The sequence below is a fragment of the Ostrea edulis genome, chromosome 1 (genome assembly GCF_947568905.1).
Source record: "Ostrea edulis chromosome 1, xbOstEdul1.1, whole genome shotgun sequence".
NCBI lineage: Eukaryota > Metazoa > Mollusca > Bivalvia > Ostreida > Ostreidae > Ostrea > Ostrea edulis.
This window is the reverse complement of record NC_079164.1, coordinates 106,111,246-106,130,078: the sequence shown is the minus strand read 5'-3', so window position 1 is coordinate 106,130,078 and position 18,833 is coordinate 106,111,246. Positions and strand designations below refer to the sequence as shown.

At 37.3% G+C, this 18,833-nt stretch overlaps 2 protein-coding genes across 4 annotated transcripts in view; one reads left to right on the top strand and one right to left on the bottom strand.

Moving 5' to 3' along the window:
• Nucleotides 1–232: 232 nt before the first annotated feature.
• LOC125667905 (uncharacterized) lies at nucleotides 233–10,985 on the top strand. Its single transcript, XM_048901587.2, has 7 exons — nucleotides 233–423; nucleotides 4,584–4,808; nucleotides 5,338–5,429; nucleotides 6,600–6,779; nucleotides 8,260–8,318; nucleotides 8,461–8,588; nucleotides 8,692–10,985. Exons 1-7 carry the CDS (start codon nucleotides 262–264, stop codon nucleotides 8,980–8,982), a joined length of 1,137 nt encoding a protein of 378 aa, XP_048757544.1. The 5' UTR covers nucleotides 233–261; the 3' UTR covers nucleotides 8,983–10,985.
• Nucleotides 10,986–12,663: 1,678 nt separating this feature from the next.
• Nucleotides 12,664–18,833, bottom strand: part of LOC125667913 (tetratricopeptide repeat protein 28-like) — a 56,667-nt gene continuing 50,497 nt past the window's right edge. For all 3 annotated transcript variants that reach the window (XM_048901600.2, XM_048901611.2, XM_048901605.2), the window contains 7 exons: nucleotides 17,376–18,675; nucleotides 16,482–16,713; nucleotides 16,288–16,364; nucleotides 16,096–16,204; nucleotides 15,878–15,985; nucleotides 15,539–15,750; nucleotides 12,664–15,335 (listed from right to left, as the gene is read on the bottom strand). In XM_048901600.2, coding sequence (XP_048757557.2) covers nucleotides 13,167–15,335; nucleotides 15,539–15,750; nucleotides 15,878–15,985; nucleotides 16,096–16,204; nucleotides 16,288–16,364; nucleotides 16,482–16,713; nucleotides 17,376–18,675 — 4,207 coding nt within the window. In that variant the 3' untranslated portion in view covers nucleotides 12,664–13,166. The remainder of the gene's footprint in view (nucleotides 15,336–15,538; nucleotides 15,751–15,877; nucleotides 15,986–16,095; nucleotides 16,205–16,287; nucleotides 16,365–16,481; nucleotides 16,714–17,375; nucleotides 18,676–18,833) is intronic.

The following is an 18,833-nucleotide window of genomic DNA, read 5'->3' as shown; positions in this document are numbered from 1 at the left end:
ATACTCAGAAGGGTAAGATAATTCCGGAATACCTCAACCAGAAATAAAGATTAACTGTAATAACATTGAGTTTTGCATATTCGAAATCAATATGATATTTCCACATTATAAGGCATTATCTCTCGATTTGATTGTAATGCTAGGTATTTTTCTTCTTTTCCGATTGTATCTGAACAGTGAATGGTACGATATTAGTTTTAGCATTTATATACATTTGTTGATATCCGATTTGATATTTTCACTTATATTCTGCTCAGTAGCATGTGTTTTCCAATGTTCATGTGGCTTATAGAGTTTTTGCCCTATCTGTGGGTAGTGACAGTCCCGGTTTATGGCTCGTTTTGTGGAATTGATCTCATTTTACGTATATCCATTCTCCTGTTTGTGTATGTTATTGCAGGAGAAATGGTACCAAAGTCGATGGTAAGAAACGGTATTTTGTCATTTTCAACGTCAGACAACGTGGAATGAAACATTATATCACCTAATATGTTTTACGGCGTTACCGTGTTTGAGGGCGAAGCAAAAAAGTTTTGGCATTAGTATCTATATCCAAAACAGGACAAAAACAACCCCAAGTTAGCACGCGGACGGAGCTGTATCAAAGCATCTTAATTTTGGACATTTGATCCGCCTATATATTGAACGCGGGAAATACAACGCAATCGATGTAAACAGTACATTGTGACGTCATATTCAGCGTCGTTATTTAGCAAATTTACAAACATAGCGTTTGAACCACAACAAAAAACATGGCGTTAGTCGTGGAGTGATTATATATGATTAGGAAAATAAGATTTACATGCTTTTATGGATTTTATGTAACATCTCAGAACGACGTGAACTAGGGTAGACGAGATTCAAAATGGAAGAATACATGTCCACGCGCTAATATTCGAATCGACGCCATTAGGTACCAAACTTTTCAAGTTCCATAGGTATGGTTTAATTTTTCATTATTTTCCTATATTCTTCTTTTAAACATGCATGTACGTGTTACCTATAGGGAGAGCTCCGCTCTCACGGCCCTTCGGGCCGTGAGAGGGCTTCGCCCTCTAATAAAATTAACGTGTTGAAAAAGAATTTGAAGCAGATTCTTTGCAAATATCTGCTGTGTAATAATTCCAGCAAGTCAAGGTGGCCTACCTATTTGAAGGATAGCTAAATTTCAGCATGGTGACAATTTGTTTACCATATAGTAACACACAATGTATTGTGTGGCAGGTTGTCTAACATCAGCCGATCAAATAGATCATTTTCTGACTTCATGGTTTCAAAAGCATATTTCTTAATATGTCCTACAACGTGACTTAGAATTTAATATGTCTTATGCAACAGACTTAAATTGTTAAAACAGGTAGTGACAGTTCCATCACCAAACGCTCAGCATCAGGTGTGAATGTCACGGTTCCTCGGAAATTACCTTAAAAATGGATGACCCGTGTCACAGAAGGTGAGGAACGCTAAAGAACCCTCACTGCTCAATGGCCATAAGTGCCGAGCATAGGCCTAAATTTGAAGCCCTTCACCGGTCTTGGTGACATCTCCATATGAGTGAAAAATTTTCAAGCGAGACGTTAAGCAAGATACAATCAATCAATCAATAATATGTCTTTCTGCGTGATCTTTTTTAAAGGGCTAAGCAAAAAGTATTGGCATTAGAATCTATATCCATTACAGGGGAAAATTATATCCTGGAGTTAGCACCTAACATGTGAGGAGAGATTTCAATCAGACAAAGCATCACTACTTTAGACATTTCATCCACTTATTCATTGAACGTGGGAAACATAACACAATTGATGTAAACAGTGCATTGTGACATCATATTCAGCATCAGTGTTTAGGAAATTCACAAACATAGGAGACATGATACAATCGCATTAATCGAGGAGTGATAGGCTATATGATGAAGAAAATAAGATTTACGTACTTTTACAGATTTTATGTAACATCTGATTCTCAGAACGACGTGAACTTGGGTAAACAAGATTCAAAATGGAGAAATACGTGTCCACGCACTTGTATTTGAATCTACACCATTTAGACCAAAAATTTTAAGTTCCATAGGTATAGTTTGATTTTTCATAAGTTTCACCCTCTATTATTTATAAACAAAGCACATATTTTCAATTTATGCTCTGTGATCTGAAAGCTGCGGAAAAAGTTGAATTTCCCATACATTTTGTGATTGGTTGCTATCTATACCTCCGTCCTGGGGCATGTTTTACAAAAGAACTTATGACTTACGACCAATTTTACATTCTGGAATTTTCCAGTTTATTGTAAGATCATTCACTCTAAATGCAAAATACTTTTTTTAAAAATGTTGAAAATTAAGCCTCAGAATAGTTTTACTTCATTCGCTCAAAGTAATAACAGTGTAATACAATTTAAGACTTGCGACTTTGTCATAAGTTGTTCTGTAAAACGGACCCCTGGTTCCCGGCCCTTAGAGGCGAAGCAAAAAGTGTTGGCATTAGAATCCATATCCATAACGGGGAAAAATTATATTCTAAAGTTAGCACCTAACGTGTGAGGACAGAGCTAAATCAGAAAAAGCATCCAACTTTAGACATTTGATCCGCCTATTCATTGAACGCAGGAAACATAACACAATTGATGTAAACAGTGCATTGTGATGTCATATTCAGTGTCAGTGTTTAGGAAATTCACAAACATAGGAGACATGGTACAATTGCGTTAATTGAGGAGTGATTATATATTACATGTAAGATTAAGAAGTAAAGAGATTTACATGCTTTTATGGATTTTAAATGTAACATCTCAGAACAACGTGAACTTGAGTTAACGAGATTGAAAATGGAGAAAAACATGTCCACATGCTTTTATTTGAATCCACGCCACTTGGACCAAAATTTTCAAGTTCCATAGGTATGGTTTAATTTTTCATTAGTTTTCTATATTTTCCCTTTAAACATGTATATATACATGTTACTTATAGGGAGAGCTCTGCTCTCATGGCCCCTATTACCAATACAAACCTAAATCTCACAGGGATTTTTTCACGCCTATAATTTTCATAACATCCTCAAAATCGTTGTATTGTGTTTATCTCTTTGAATTTTGCCTACTGTCTAACAGTGGAGCACAGGTATGATTAGTAACATTCCAGTGCACAGTGACAAGTAATTGACATCATGTTGTTGTACAAGTCAATTGTTTATTGTAATTTAAAGGCTTTAAATTAACGCATGTCCATCAGTCCCTGACTTATTAATATCCTGACGAACTGACTGATATTTGTCCTGATCAGTCCGATCGGACTGGTAATATTTCTAACTTCATTTGGGAAAACCCACTTTTTAATTTTAGATGCATGTATGAAACTTCTCAGTAGATATCAGGTGGACCCACAAACTAGATATAGATTTCACATACCATTTAACGATCTTATCCCATGTATATCAAATTAGAATCTTGTCAATCGAGACAAGAATAGAATATGAAATGGTGTCACAATGCACGTTGTGGGAATTTGTAATTAGTATGTTAGAATAAGCCAGAAAAAGGAAAAACTTCTTGTGAGAAAAGAGATGATCTTGACAAATCTCTATCTCTTTTTTCACAAGAAGAAATGCATCCGTTCCTTTCAGCTACACTGGAAGGAGGACAGGGGCTGGTTATCATTTGAAAATCAAGCCATGTTCTGCTTCCTTTGCAGAAAGTACGCACATACTGATTCGGAGAGAAACAGTTCTTTTATGGTAGGGTGCGACAAATTCCATTTGGATGCAGTGAAATTTCACAAATCATGTGCATTGCACATACTTAGTGTGCAAGCAGATAAGGAAAGAGACAAAGCTGGAATTGGATCATCTCAGGCTCAAAAGTGGAGAATATGAAAGAATCTGTTGTAAACCACTTATTTATATCATTCCAAAACATCCATGCCCTTGTCAATCTAATTAAAATTAGATCCTATGATCCGCTAATCTACTATCACTGCGATAGTAGATGAGCAGATCATAGGGTCTAATTTTAATTAGATTGTGCCCTTGTGAAAATGAGATGCCCTTTCATCAATTTGAATGGATGCTGGAGTTAGATGAACGAAAAGGACTTGATGTTGGCAACACCTACAGATATTTTCAGAGTTCATCGCCAAACATTCCAGATCCAAAATTGGTGCCTATTCACAGAAGGCACCCTTTTTATCTGTTATATTACTGACAGGGCAACTGACAAGTCCTTTAGAGAGCAGCTGCGAGCAATTTACTATAGAATTATAAGACGACGAAGACCAAACTTCATGGCAGTAGACCCTGACTATGATGATGAGGAAGATCCAAATTTAATTTAATTATCATTCTGTCAAACAAATGATATATCCATAAATAATTGAACTTCAATAAAATCTGTCACTATCTGAATCATAATATACAATCTCTTTTAATTTATTAACTGTTTTATCTACTGCTCAAAGATTCCTTCTACTTTGTAAAACTAATTTTTTTCCCAGTTTTAAAACATTTCAAACCAAGGATTTCTGCAAGAAGAATGGTTAAATGTGTTTGTGGCCATGTTTTGACAATAAATTGAATTTGCAGTTTTGTTTACAGCACTCCTTGGTCCCTTACCTGAGCTTCACATTGTGGGCTCTGATCGTCTACTATGTGCCGATCAACCTCATTCCATGGCCAATCATCTGGTTGTACGACAAACTACTTTGGATAACGGGCCCAGTGTTGATGATCACAGAGATTATTCTTGCGCTGAACTTCCAAATGCGATGTAGTCAGCGGGTAGTGGATGAAATACAAGAAGATGATTCACCTGTATTTAAGGTATGGTGATGATTCGTATGGTTTAAAAGTTTCCAATAATGTGTAATAATTGTTCCATCTCCTGGTTGTACAAGATGCAAGATATTTTATTTTTTGATCACAAATCCCGTGAGGCATGCAATATTTTCATAATCACAATGTGATTAAACATCAGTTAACGAAATTTAACAATCATTTTCTCATGTTGATAAGTGCACTAGCACTTCACAAGTATGCAGGTGTGAAGCATTGCTTTTCATGCCCTAATGTTTATTATTTAGATTTACATATAATTTTCATTTCTTTCAAAATATTCCCAGTCATTAAAATAGTCATACTATATTTATCAAAATCCATACACATATCCATTCACATTTATAAGCAAATGGCTATTATTGGAGGCAAAACATTGGAAATATAAATATCTATTCAACAAGTGAATGTAAAACAGTCTTTAGCGTGATAACAATATACCACTTGTAATTTGTATATTTGAAGTTGTGATATACTTGTAAACTTTAGTTTTAAATTCTTTGTATTTTCATTTTAGCTTGTGATTATTGCATTTTCTGCCGGCTGTTATGCACTCATGGCGTCCTTTCTGTATGAGATTTATACTACTGGCTCTACTACGCATTATCTGTAAGTGCTGATGTAGTTTTAACAGCTGAATTTTGCTAACTTGAAAGTAGGCTTTTGAAATATTTTAATCTGAAACAAGTAGAAATGTAGTAGTGAAAGGAAAAGTTTAGAAAAAAACTTCTATAGTAGCAATTAATGCAGTTTTTTCTCTAACATTCACAGCAGAAGTACATATTTAGTCAGTTGTTCTCTTACACTTAAAAACAAATACTTGTGTTTTCTGGTAGGATCATCAACGTTTTCACAATTTGAATTATTATAAAATGAGAATATTGTATTTTTGAAATGAAATCATACCTTACAAATTAAATGAAATCATACCTTACAAATTAAATGAAATCATACCTTACAAATTAAATGAAATCATACCTTACAAATGTCTAGTAGTGTGAACGTGATCTTAGTAGTATTTTATGATTTATATCTATTACATCCAGTTATTTTATAGAAGCAGTATTCGTATAATATCATTTAGCCTTACTATAGTAAACACATATTTCCAATGTCCATCTGTTTATGAGGAATCATATTCTTTCACACAATTTGGCCTTGATCATATCAAGTTTTGTTTAAATTTCCATCTACTATACTCAAAATTCAAAATTATACTAGATGACATTAAAGGTAGCATTTTGTTCCTTGAACAGTCTTTTACTTACATACAGTGTTGATATTAGTGAGATAAAATGTGTTTCTCTCTGGCAGGGAAAATACTATGATATTGAAAAACATCTACACTCTTATTTAGTTAACTGATCAAAATCAGGCTAAATTCAAGGGGGAATTTTGTAAGTATCAGAGTAATCGTCCCTTCATTCTCTAGAGCCTATTTAGAGTAAGAAAATTTGCCTACTTTTGCCTACTTACCTATCCACACTATGAATGCAGTCAAACTTTGTTACCTCGAACTCGATGGGGTCAAGAAAAAACTTTTGAGATATCTGAGGGTTTGAGATATTGAGGTTAAAATGCACGAAGAAAATGTAGTTGTCCCAACTCCAGCTGACTTTGACATATCTGTGGTATTCGAGGTATTGATGTTCGAGATACTGAATTTCAATCGTGTATATAGTCAGGAGAAAGCAAACAAAGTTATTTTCAAAGGTAATCTACGAAGATCTGAAGATGGATCTATAAGAATACGTTTCTGTTTTATATACTCTGTTGTAGATTGTTGTTCCTGGTCGTGATTATGTGTGTAACAGTACACAACATGATGTGGATGTCCCAGGATGGAATCCTTTGTGATGCAGCTTTCACCTGTCTGTGCACAGTGTCCATTCTTTATGCAATGAAAGAGGAGACAACTCTTATCAACTCACCTCTCAAAACTCCATCCACCTGGGTTCAGTCAGTATTTACTAGAGTTACTTGGTTGCAGAAAAGATGGCTTCTTTGTGTATACAGTCTACTCCACTTATTTTGAAGTTGTTTTTTAGCTCACCTGAACCGAAGGTTCAAGTGAGCTATTCTGATCACATTTTGTCCGTCGTCCGTCTGTCTGTCTGTCCGTCTGTCTGTAAACTTTTCACATTTTCGACTTCTTCTCCAGAACCACTGGGCCAATTTCAACCTAACTTGGCCAAAAGCATCCTTGGGTAAAGGGCTTTCAAGTTTGTTCAAATGAAGGGCCATGTCCCTTTCAAAGGGGAGATAATCACAAAAATGCAAAAATAGGGTGGGGTCATTTAAAAATCTTCTTCTCAAGAACCACTAGGCCAGAAGAGCTGAAATTTACCTGAAAGCTTCCTGACATATTACAGATTCAAGTTTGTTCCAATCATGGCCCCCGGTGGTAGGATGGGGCCACAAGGGGGGATCAAAGTTTTACATACAAATATATAGGGAAAAACTTTAAAAATCTTCTTCTCAAGAACCACTAAGCCAGAAAAGCTGAGATTTACATGAAAGCTTCCTGACATAATGCAGATTCAAGTTTGTTCAAATCATGGCCCCCGGGGATAGGATGGGGCCCCAAGGGGGGATCAAAGTTTTACATACAAATATATAGGGAAAAACTTCTTCTCAAGAACCACTGAGCCAGAAAAGCTGATTTTTACCTGAAAACTTTTTGACATAGTGCAGATTCAAGTTTGTTCAAATCATGGCCCCTGGGGGTAGGATGAGGCCACAAGGGGGGATCAAAGTTTTACATACAAATATATAGGGGAAAATCTTTAAAAATCTTCTTCTCAAGAACCACTGAGCCAGAAAAGTTGATATTTACAAGAAAACTTTCTGACATAGTGCAGATTCAAGTTTGTTCAAATCATGGCCCCCGGGGGGTAGGATGGGGCCACAAGTGGGGGGGGGGTGTCAAAGTTTTACATACAAATATAGGAAAAAGCTTTAAAAATTTTCTTCTCAAGAACCATTGGGCCAAAGAAGTTGACATTTACATGAAAGCTTTCTGACATAGTGTAGATTCAAGTTTGCAAAGGGTAGTTTGGACCATAATAGGGACTAAGGTTTTACATGCAAATATATATGGAAAGTCTTCAGATATGGACCAAGGTGACTCAGGTGAGCGATGTGGCCCATGGGCCTCTTGTATTGAAGTTTCTGTTATAATGAAATAGAAATAAATCCCCAGTAACATTATTTATATAGTTCAACATTAGTTATATGAATCTTTGGATATAATGAACAATTCAGGTCGGTCCCCTAAACTTCATTATATATTCGGTATATAATTTGTTTTTATGCATACCATTTATCTTATATATACCATTTATGTATACAATCTATGTTATGAATCTGTTTATGATATACAACAGAGGAAATGTTGGAAGTAAGTTGCACAAGTTGTATTTCTAAATGTTCCCTGTAGGTACGATCCCAAACAGTCCATGTTTTATCTCGGCATGTTCATCTTCAATAGCACAGTGGGTAAGTAACATGCATTTGAATGGAGAAAGAGATTCAAACTTTTTGAATGCATTTTCACTAAACATTTCCTGACATGTCTATTTGTACGTTGACATACAACAGAATTTTACTTATATATGTCATGTATTGCTGTTTTAAATAGACAGTGCCGGTATGGCCATTGGGTTTCTTATGAAGTTTCTCCGTCCATTTTTCCTGTTGACGCTGGGTGTTCGTCTATACAGCATTCTATATATTATAGAGGCCCTGATGAAAAAAGATGCCTTACAGGTATAAATTCTTTGCCAAGTATTTTGGTTATTTTGTGAAAGAATGGATGTGGTTCTTTTTATGAAAACACAACATTTTATTACATTTTAATATCTATTTCTAGCACGACTTTTCATTTGATTCTGATGAGTATCTGGAAGAGCAGATAACTCCCTGGAAATCTCCGCTGACAATGAAACTGGCTGTTGTGTTTATGTTTACTCAAATGACCAGCAATCTATTCTATGAGGGCCAAGGTGTGACAATTTTAAACACATTCCCCTTCAACCTGGTGAGGAATTTCTATCCCAAAGACATAATATTTGGCAGAGTTGTGCAAATGATTAGTGTAAACTGTTTCTACATTTGGAGACTATCTAATGACAGGACCAACTGGAGTGAATGGTTTTCATAAAGTGAACTAGTTGTTTTGAATTCACATATCATTTGGTGATCACCTCACCACTATTATGAATGTGCCATGAAATATGTAGTACACATGTGTATATTAACATCAGAGAGAGAGAGAGACAGGAGAGAGAGATTGCTTCATTTTTTGAGTAGTTTATTTTGTGCACATAACTTACATGTACATGCTTGCTGTTCTGTTCTTGAATTTTCATGCGCATGATCTTTAAAAAAAAAAAATTGAAATTGTCTTCTTGGTGGTTTTTCAAGAAATTTTGTAGGAAACATGATTTTGATTTGCTTTAGTTTTGTTTAAGCAAGAACATTTTTGACATTTACCTGTCGGTTGTGTTCATGATAATTTTTTTCCTTTGGTTTTTAATGTAACAAGTTTGTAATGTTATCAGTTAAGTTTGAAAATTTATATGTGCTTTTATATTTAGAATTTAGTATGTTTTTCTGTCTATTATTCATAATCCAGATTACATTTATTTGTGTTTACAGTTTTGTAAAATGTGTTGCCTTTCTTGCTTATCTCTCTTGCCATGTAGAAAGTGTAAATGTGTGTAGGCATTATAAGAGCTTTAATACTCATGCCAATCACTGGTGTGTAATGATATAAACTTTCAGCTATGTTTCTTGAAATCCAACATTACAACCAACAGCAGGAAGATTGTAACTGGAGCCCACCTCACAGAGAACAGATACCATATATCAGGTTAATTTGGTGTTTTACTTACTTATCCTCTTCGTCCCCGGTGGGACATAAGGCTTCAACAAGTTGTTTCCATCTACCTCTGTCCTTGGCAAGATACTATGCCTGTCCCCATGAGTAGCCCATTTCCTCAAGTTCTGATGTCACGGTTCTCCTCCAGGTGGTACGTGGTCTGCCTCTTTTCCTCTTTCCAGGTGGTGTCCAGTGTAGAGCTACTTTGGGAATCCTGTTCTGGGGCATTCTCATTACGTGACCAAGCCATTTGGTGTAGGAAATATTTAATGGAACTTTTTTTTATAAAAAGCAGTTTGAAGTCTTATAATTTTATTTCATTTAACAAGTACATTGAAAATTATCTTATCCGACACCTGTGCACTCCGTATCACTGGGCATTCCGACTCTTATTTTCATTCTTAATTTCACATTTTCATTGTTTTATGCTGTTTATTCTGACACACTGTTTATTCTGACCACCAAACAAAAATTTTCCCAGTGCATGTTGCATTAGATGGGTTTCACTGAATATCATTTTTAAAATATATGAATAGAAATTTTGGCCCATCTATTTTTGGCAAATTTACCTCAATCACCAAAAATATGCCAACATTTCCAACATGCCAAAGTGACCTTATAGGTATATGTGTAAGTTTTGATTTTACTCATCGTCTTTTGTAATGACCATTGTAGAGTTTACATTGTTGACCTTCATTGCATTTCTTTATCTACACACTCTCAATAGATGGTACAGGTAGGACATTTTAAATCACAAAACTATTTTGTTACATAAATCACATTAATAAATCAGGTAGGGTTCCAAAGAACAAGTGTTGTTTCTATTTTAAATGACCTTCACACATTTTAATTTTAAATGACCTTCACACAAGGGAAATGTAATCCTATCACTTGACGTGTTCTAAGAAGTAATAAGCAACGTAATCCCCAAGTGTCGCTATGCTTTGTAGATGCCTGTAGTTAGACGCAACTTAACTCTCCTTTTACACTTGCATAATTTTCTAAGGATGCATAATAACCGGACTTTGTACATAGTGAAGTATTTCAGAATCAGGAAGTTAGAGAATTGAAATTAGTTCTTGGTATTTGTTTGGACTGGATTTTTATGTAACAGTAAGTTGAAGGAACAGTTTTGTGACTAGTAGTACATGTTTACAGTTTTGAGCATAATTTCCATGTTATTTGTGGAGTTTCTGTACGAAACTTGTCTTTTGTTACAAACTTTTATGTTGTCTGCTACAAGAGTTAGTTTATAAGAGTTTAGAAATAAATTGTAAAGCCATTGTTTTTCTTATGATTACTACAGCAAATGTGCAACTTCCTTCTAGAACATGATATGAAACTCCAACTAAAACATGGTGCTGTTAATCCTTCTAAGCCCCAACATTTGTCTCTTTAAGAAAGATAGTTCCTCAGATTGTGTTAAGCATGGCAGTGGTTAAGGACTTTCTCATTAGTCACTTATTGTGCATTTATGCAATGACCTTTCAACTTAAAACCTCTCTATATTAATGGAAAGAAACAAGTTAAATTATAAACTACCACATATAAGTTATAACATGTCTACGTTCTTTCTTTTATGGGGGTTAGAAAAATTTGGAAACATAGGGTAATTCCAAAGCTGATAAAACAAATTAGCCTGTGTTTCCGTTACCCCACCTGCATCAAAGCACAAGGGGTACTCGTGGCTGGGTGATCTGTCATTGTGCATTGCTTTTAATGCTTGGGGTCTGATGCGGTTCTGAGCTAGGACCCTCTACCTCTGTAAAAAGGAGGAGAGGCTACAAGCCTGTCAGAATTAAAGTGGAACGGTGATTGGAAGGGCGTCGGTGGCCTAGTGGTTAGGTCATCAGACTCGACCGAAAGATCGTGGGTTCGAGTCCTGGTCGTGGCAGGGCCGACGTTGTGTCCTTGGGAAAGGCACTTTACATGAATTTCCTCACTCCACCCAAGTGTAAAAGGGGTACCTGGCTATAGACAGTGAAAGATATTGTTAGAATGTTAGTGCTCTAGCACTTGTAATGGTAGCTTGCACTGTATGCTTCCTAGGAGGCTGAGAAAGTTCTAGATTGATATAAGGTCTGCCAGGGTAATAATGCATTGTAAAGCGCTTTGAGCAGCACACGCTGGAAAAGCACTATATAAAACCAATCATTATTATTATTTATACAGGTAGCAAGCTAGAGACAGGGTGAAAAAGCTGGGTCTTGTGTACCTGGCCATCATGGATGGTTTGAAATATAAGACATGTTAAGCTTAGGGGCCTTCCTGGTACTCGCATCAAAGCGGGGCTACTACATTTTCCCACCGTTCATTGGTATACTAGTTGTCTCCCAAGATTCCTACAAAAGTTTTCCGGCCATTCTCATCCAATACCATGGTAATACTGAGCTTGATTTGAGTTAATAAAAAGTTAAATTCAATTTGGTGTCATAATTGAGCTTCAGTGCTTTAGTGGGGATATGACTATCAGTATTGTGATCAATGATGGCACAGCATACATGCCACGCTAGTTCATCTTCCATTAAAAAAGTTTACAAATTACCACATATATATACATATAAGGTATTTAAACGTCTTGGTTTATGGGGTTAGAAAAACTTTGGAAGCATGGGGTAATTTCAAAGCTGATAAAACAAATTACCAATCCATGTTTCCATTGCTTTTATAATACAAATAACTTAAAACTTTTATTACTTAAGTAATAACCTCCAAAAGAAAGCATAGTTTCCTTGTAATTCCAGTCTGATTAAAACCAGCCCCCCCCCCCCCCCCCCCCCCCCCCCTTCTCCTATCCTCGTCACGATTGGAGAAGGGGGGCTGGTTTTAATCAGAATGATGATAGAAGGGGGGCTGGTTTTAATCAGTTTGCTTGTAATTCCACCTCAGCCATCTTCAGCAGCAGGTGCCTGTTTGTGTCCCTTTTTCACCTTGGTACACAAAAATGACATGAAACAGTTATATATATTAGAATATTTTATTGTACATTAAGTAGCATCTTAAATGAGGCTACCCCACAATGTTAAATAAAATGCATAGAAATATTGCTAGATCAAGATACAGATGTTCATTTATATACAAGCATGTGGATGAGCTTTTTCTGAGAAGTAAATATGGTATATTTACAAGGACAATATTCAAAAAATAAATTATTATATATGAAAAATATTGGAATGATATGAATCACATTGTACAAGTAAAAAATGCATAGAAAAAAAATCAATGATAGGCAGCATGTCTTAAAAACCTTTGTACCGACATCCATGTATTTAATACATTCTTCCTTTGAAATTATTGATTTGATATCCAAAAAAAATTTCGCAGTAAAAATAATGCATGAAATTATTTTTTTTAGATGTGATGTAAAAGGAGATGTAAGGTAGATGAGCAAGTGAATATCACAAAATATAATGTATATCAGACTTTTCTTAAATGTTTTGTTAAAGGAAAAAATCACAGAGAAGTTAGCACTTTGACGATTGTAAAACTTGAGACCTCCCGCCTCGTCCCAGGTACAACTGTCTGATCTGGTCAGAGGTCCTGGTGCCCGGGCCACCAGAATTGCCACCACCTTGAACCATGTTGGCTTTATAAGTGGGATGAGCACTATTTTTGAGCTCCATTGCACTGGGTTTTTGATTTCCATTAACAACAACTCCACCTCTCACAGTACCATTCATGTAGAAACTTTCCATTGCCGTAGGAACACTACCATTCCTAAAGGTTTTCATTGGTGGATACTGGTTAGTGGTATTGGTAAGATGGTTCCCTGATATACGAATAGGTTGTTTTGAGCTAATGAAGTTGTTACTTTTGAGTCTGTCTGCAGGGTTAATTGGGAAATTCACAGGGGTCACTGGGCTAGCCCTATTGGAGTTTTGTGTGCTAGAGGAGTCTAAATCACTGGGTTCAGAGTCTGAGAAACTCACTCTCTTCTTCGGTTTCTTACTCTTCTCACGTAAACAGCTCGGAGAAGAATTGAGAATTGATTTTGGACTCATTCCTCTCATTGAACTGTGCGAACTGTTAAAACTGATATCGTGTAAAGGATGTCCATTTCCTCCTCCACTGGCAGGAGATTCAGGAATCTCAGGAGTACTAGTTTGACTATTATGCATTGGGGAAGGTGGCTGCGGGTGTTTGGTGTTTGATGGAGGAATTTTCACACGGACGTTAGGGTTATGAATCACTGTTGCTAATGACGATGCTGAAGAGCTCACACTCATTTTACTGTCTGGCCTGGGCTGATTTTGGGAATGTATAGAACTGAGGAAAGAGGTGGCATCTCTTGTGACGCCTCCTTTTGCAAGATCTTGTAAAGTTTTATCTGCCATCTGATCATTCTCTGTGGGAAATTTTGATTTTGGTGATGAACTTGTAAAAGCAGAAATATTGCTAGATTGAAGATTTTGTTGTACAGCTAAAGAGTTTATCCTGGACACTATTGAGTTCACTTTATTGAACTCTTGAGCTGATAATGGCTGAGTATTTTTCACATTGGCACTTTGAGGTGAGTTCTGTGAAGGGTTTTCCATGTAGGGTTGAAATGATTTTGGTTTCTGGGGAATAGGAGGTGGTCGTTTTCCTTCCAAAGAAAACTGTTTTCCTGTAACACTTCTATCATCACTAGGATGTCCATTTCTTCGTTGAGGAGGTGCACTAATTTGCTGTGAACTATGAAATTCCTTACGCAGTGCTATAGCCTCTTGTCTGGATGAAGCTATGCTTTCTCTCTGGATCTGTTCTAGCTTTTCTCTGTAATTATCGACATCAGCATTAATGCGGAGAGCCAACTCCTTATGTCCAAGCTTTGTCACATCAATGCTCTGCTGACTAGCATCACTCTGATTTGATGACGTAACCTCTGAATGAAATCCTGACTCATTTGGCAATGGCTCCACATTTTTATTAATCATTGCCTCTGGAAGTTCATTTGGTAATCCATTCGCATCACTTATTCCACTGGTATCAGACGTATCCGACTGTCTCAAAGCATCATTTCTTTGGAACACATCACTTCCACTGTCAGAGAGAGAATTCTGAGGTTCAGCCTCACAAGCACTACTTATATTAGACAGATCTGAGCTCCTATGAACATCATATCTGTCGAAGTTTGAAGGACGATGCGACATGTGCCCATCTCGGGCAGAACTAGAAACACTGACATCACTGTATCCACTATTCTGTCTGCTGAAATCATACTCCTCATGTTCCAAAGAATCGGAGCCTCCGCTTCCACTTGATTTACCCGGATATGAATAAGTATATTCCTGACTGCTAAGAGACTGTGTAATTAATCCATCTGAGAGACTGTAATGTTCTGTGCTGGACTGCAACATATCACGATCGGGTGTTCTAGCATCGGGAATGGTGCTGCACTCGCTGTCAGAATTTGTAGACACAGTCATCCTGCATTCCTTCCAGCTGTTTCCAGAACTGGTATGGCCATCTGTCTCACTTTCACTATTCTCACTTATCTCCTGAAGATCGTGAATATCATTGTGGTGGGAATGATGCGATAAGGTGGTGCCTGCAGGTCCGTACATATTACGTATTCGGTTTTGGTGACTGAGGTAGATAGAGGGGTCCGTCCTCTGATTTCTAGACCTGACCTTCCTTCCTGAAAGCCCTCCCTGAAAAGAGGAAACACAAAAAATATAGTTTAAACATTAGTGATGGCTGTCTTCGTCCATTAAACAAACTTATACCACACGACATGAAGCAAGACTTATACCACAAGACGTGTAATGAGATTTACACTGTTAGACACAAAACAAGACTTATACCACAGGACGTGTAATGAGATTTACACTGTTAGACACAAAACAAGACTTACTTGGTGCATTAGTTGCATCTTGTTCATTATTCTCATCTTTTCCATTTCGGCAGGGTTGAAGAGGGACTTTTTCCTACTGCTCCGGGGGGACAATGGAGGAGTGCTTCCCTTAGAAAAGTTGGAGGTTGAGGTAGAGCCACTGTGGGAGGATGACAAACTTTCTAGACTGCTGGAACTGTCCACAGACAGGGACTTGGGTGCCTCTTGTGTGTCTGAAACAGCAGAAAACTTCATTAAACTCAATCTATTTGCAGGCTAATGTGGATTGAATGCCAACTTAGTAAACCCAGAGCACGTAGCATGTGAGATTTTCTTTCTCATTTAGATCTCTTCACTTACCGAAAACAGCAACCAAAGACTGAAGAGCAAACTGAAGTTGGCGACGATTAGCTTGTTTTCCTAATCTAAGGGTGACTTCATCTTTTCCAACTTCTACCAAGTCCAAACCTGTACATGATCAAACCATTGTTTAAATTGAAAATCAACTATGACGAAAAGTTCAGATCAGAAAACGAAAAATGGAATAATCTTTACTTGTAGATATTGCCATTGTTTACCTAAAGAAGCCAAGAACTCATGACAACCAGTCATGCGCCAGAGACTGACACAGATTTGTACATCAATGTTAGACTCCTTAGCTGCCATCTTGCTCAGAATATCCCTGATCTACAATAGAATCATTAACAATTTATGTAACTACTATGCTCTGTCATCAATATATAAATTCAAACATTTGAATATTGACTTACTACTAGAATATAGGCCTCTCCAGCTTCATAGTTTGGAAGGAATTTGGACAAAGCAGTCAAACAACTTGGTGGTAAACCTATGAAATTAGAATTCAACAATACTACATTAGAACTCGGGTGATGCAGAAGTAAAGCTGGTTAAAATTCACTGAGCAACATTGAGTTATCTCTCTTGATAAGACGTTTTTACATACCAAGAAGAGCTTGCAGGCTGGCACTGGCCTGCGTCAGACGGTCCCCTGGATCAGTCTGTGGAAAGAACACTGCTGGTGGCAACCCGTTCCTAGCCGCCTCAAACCGGAATCCCACAGCCTGAAGAAGATCCTTCCAACCCGGAATCCCTCCCACCTTGTTCTCAATGGACTGGCAAGTTGTGTACATAGAATTCTTTATACCCTGATGAATTCTTTGTAGGGATTTCTCAATCTGGAGAGAAAATGTAAGAGTACATGTACTGTACATGTTCTGGTTTCAACAAATCCAAAATCTAGAGCTGATTTTGCACAATCATAGATACAGTCAAACCTCATTATCTCAAACTAGACGGGACCGAGAAAAAACTTCCGAGATATTCGAGGATTCGAGATATCGAGGGTAAAATATTTAAAGAATAAGTGGTTGGGACTTCTGAATCACTTCGACATATCCATGGTATTTGAGATATCAATGTTTGAGATAACGATGTTTGAGATAACAAAGTCCAACTGAATGTAGTATTGTCAGTGTGATTCAATACCGGCATCATAAATATAGAATTTCATACCGGTATCCTAAATATAGAATTTCATACCGGTATCCTAAATATAGAATTTCATACCGGTATCCTAAATATAGAATTTCATACCGGTATCATAAATATAGAATTTCATATTTTAGGAATGATTATAAATTATCACAATTAAAATGAAGACAGCCAGACATGAAAATATATCAACTGCTAATACACATGTATAATATACAGACTGTGGGAGATAATTCTGTGTCAGATAAAGCTTTCTCAAAAATTTCCATCCCTCAATCATTACATACTAAGTTTATAAAGAATGTTGTTTCTCCCTTTACACAAGTTCAGAATATGCGAGTCTTACCAGATGCAGTAGGACTCTCATGGCTTCTCTGCACTGGTTCTGTGACTGTAGTAGTTCACATATAGCATGTCCCATTAAAGCGATCTTACTGCTGAGTTTAATATCGTGTCCAACAAGTATCCACCCTCCCCAGTTTGCTGGATGGGAGAACTGTTTTGTAGACTGAACAGACTTGATGCCATGTGACAGAGCTTGTGTGACCCTTCGACCTTCCTGGAGAGCAGTGTAGAAATTCCTCATCAAAAGTTTGGCAGCACCATCAGGAACTGGCCAGAGAGAATAAAGAACACACTTGGCACCGGCACTCAATAGAGCTCGAGTGAGTCCAACTACTCCATCAGAGTTTATGCGGCCTGCACGGTCATCCGTATACCCGGAACTTAACACAACTAGTTTTGCATGAAGTTTGAGGTTTAGAATATCAGCAGCCGTGAGAAGATATTCTGATAACGAAGGTCCATCAAAGCCTCCCATATCACTAGAACTGTCATCCGAGTCAATGGAGGGAAAAGAGTGCTGGGTGGTCAAATTATCACTAGGTGACAACACAATTGAGGAAAGTTTCCATGATAAATGAGTGGCAAAGTGGATGACCTCAACTTGTTCAATCTGATTCATGACAACAGCCTTGTTAGCTTCTGCTCCAATGAGTGGACGGCTAGTCAAAAGTTCTCCCACAATTCTAGCTTCATATTCTGATCCTGGAATGTCTTTGAAACACCACCCTTGACTGACAGAAGATGACATTTTAGGATTTCCAATGATGACAGCTCCAGAGGAATCAATCACAGGTCGACCATGACGGTCACGTTTCTGGCCATTAGAAAGAGCAGTTATGGACGGCATGATATTCAAATTAAAACGTTCAAACATGTACTCCTGATTTTGTTCCTTCCGTAACACAGGAAATGGAATCAGATAGAGTTCTCCCTGCAAAACAAGGACCAGATCAATAGGTCCACCACCCCATTCTTCAGACACCGTAGCGATGGCTTCCTCCATGGGAGCTATCAATACTTGGTATAACACAGACAAGGGAGCCCTACTGGAGGCCTGGGACTTCAAGCGGAGACTGGAATTTCTGTGCATGTTGAAGCTGGCTGTGGTGAAGTTGGTTGACAGACTGAACATGCTACTGAGACTGTAGTTGCTGCTGTTGAGTTTGTGATTCCGGTTGACCATCCTCAGAAATCCTGTCCTGTCATTTTCAGCATTGAGCTTGTCACCAAGTTCCTCCAGGTGTTGTTGCCAGACGTCATCGGATTCGCTGTCTGTCTCACTCTCTCGGCTGATGTTGTTCCTAGGAAGAGAAATGAATGTATATTTACTACTTCAACATCTAAAGATAAACATATACAAAGTTAGCCAGTGTCTCGCCAAGCTGACACGCTTCATGAAGTATGCTGGTGTTAAGAATTATGCAGTTCATACCCTCATGTATTTTCAGAAATGAAATTT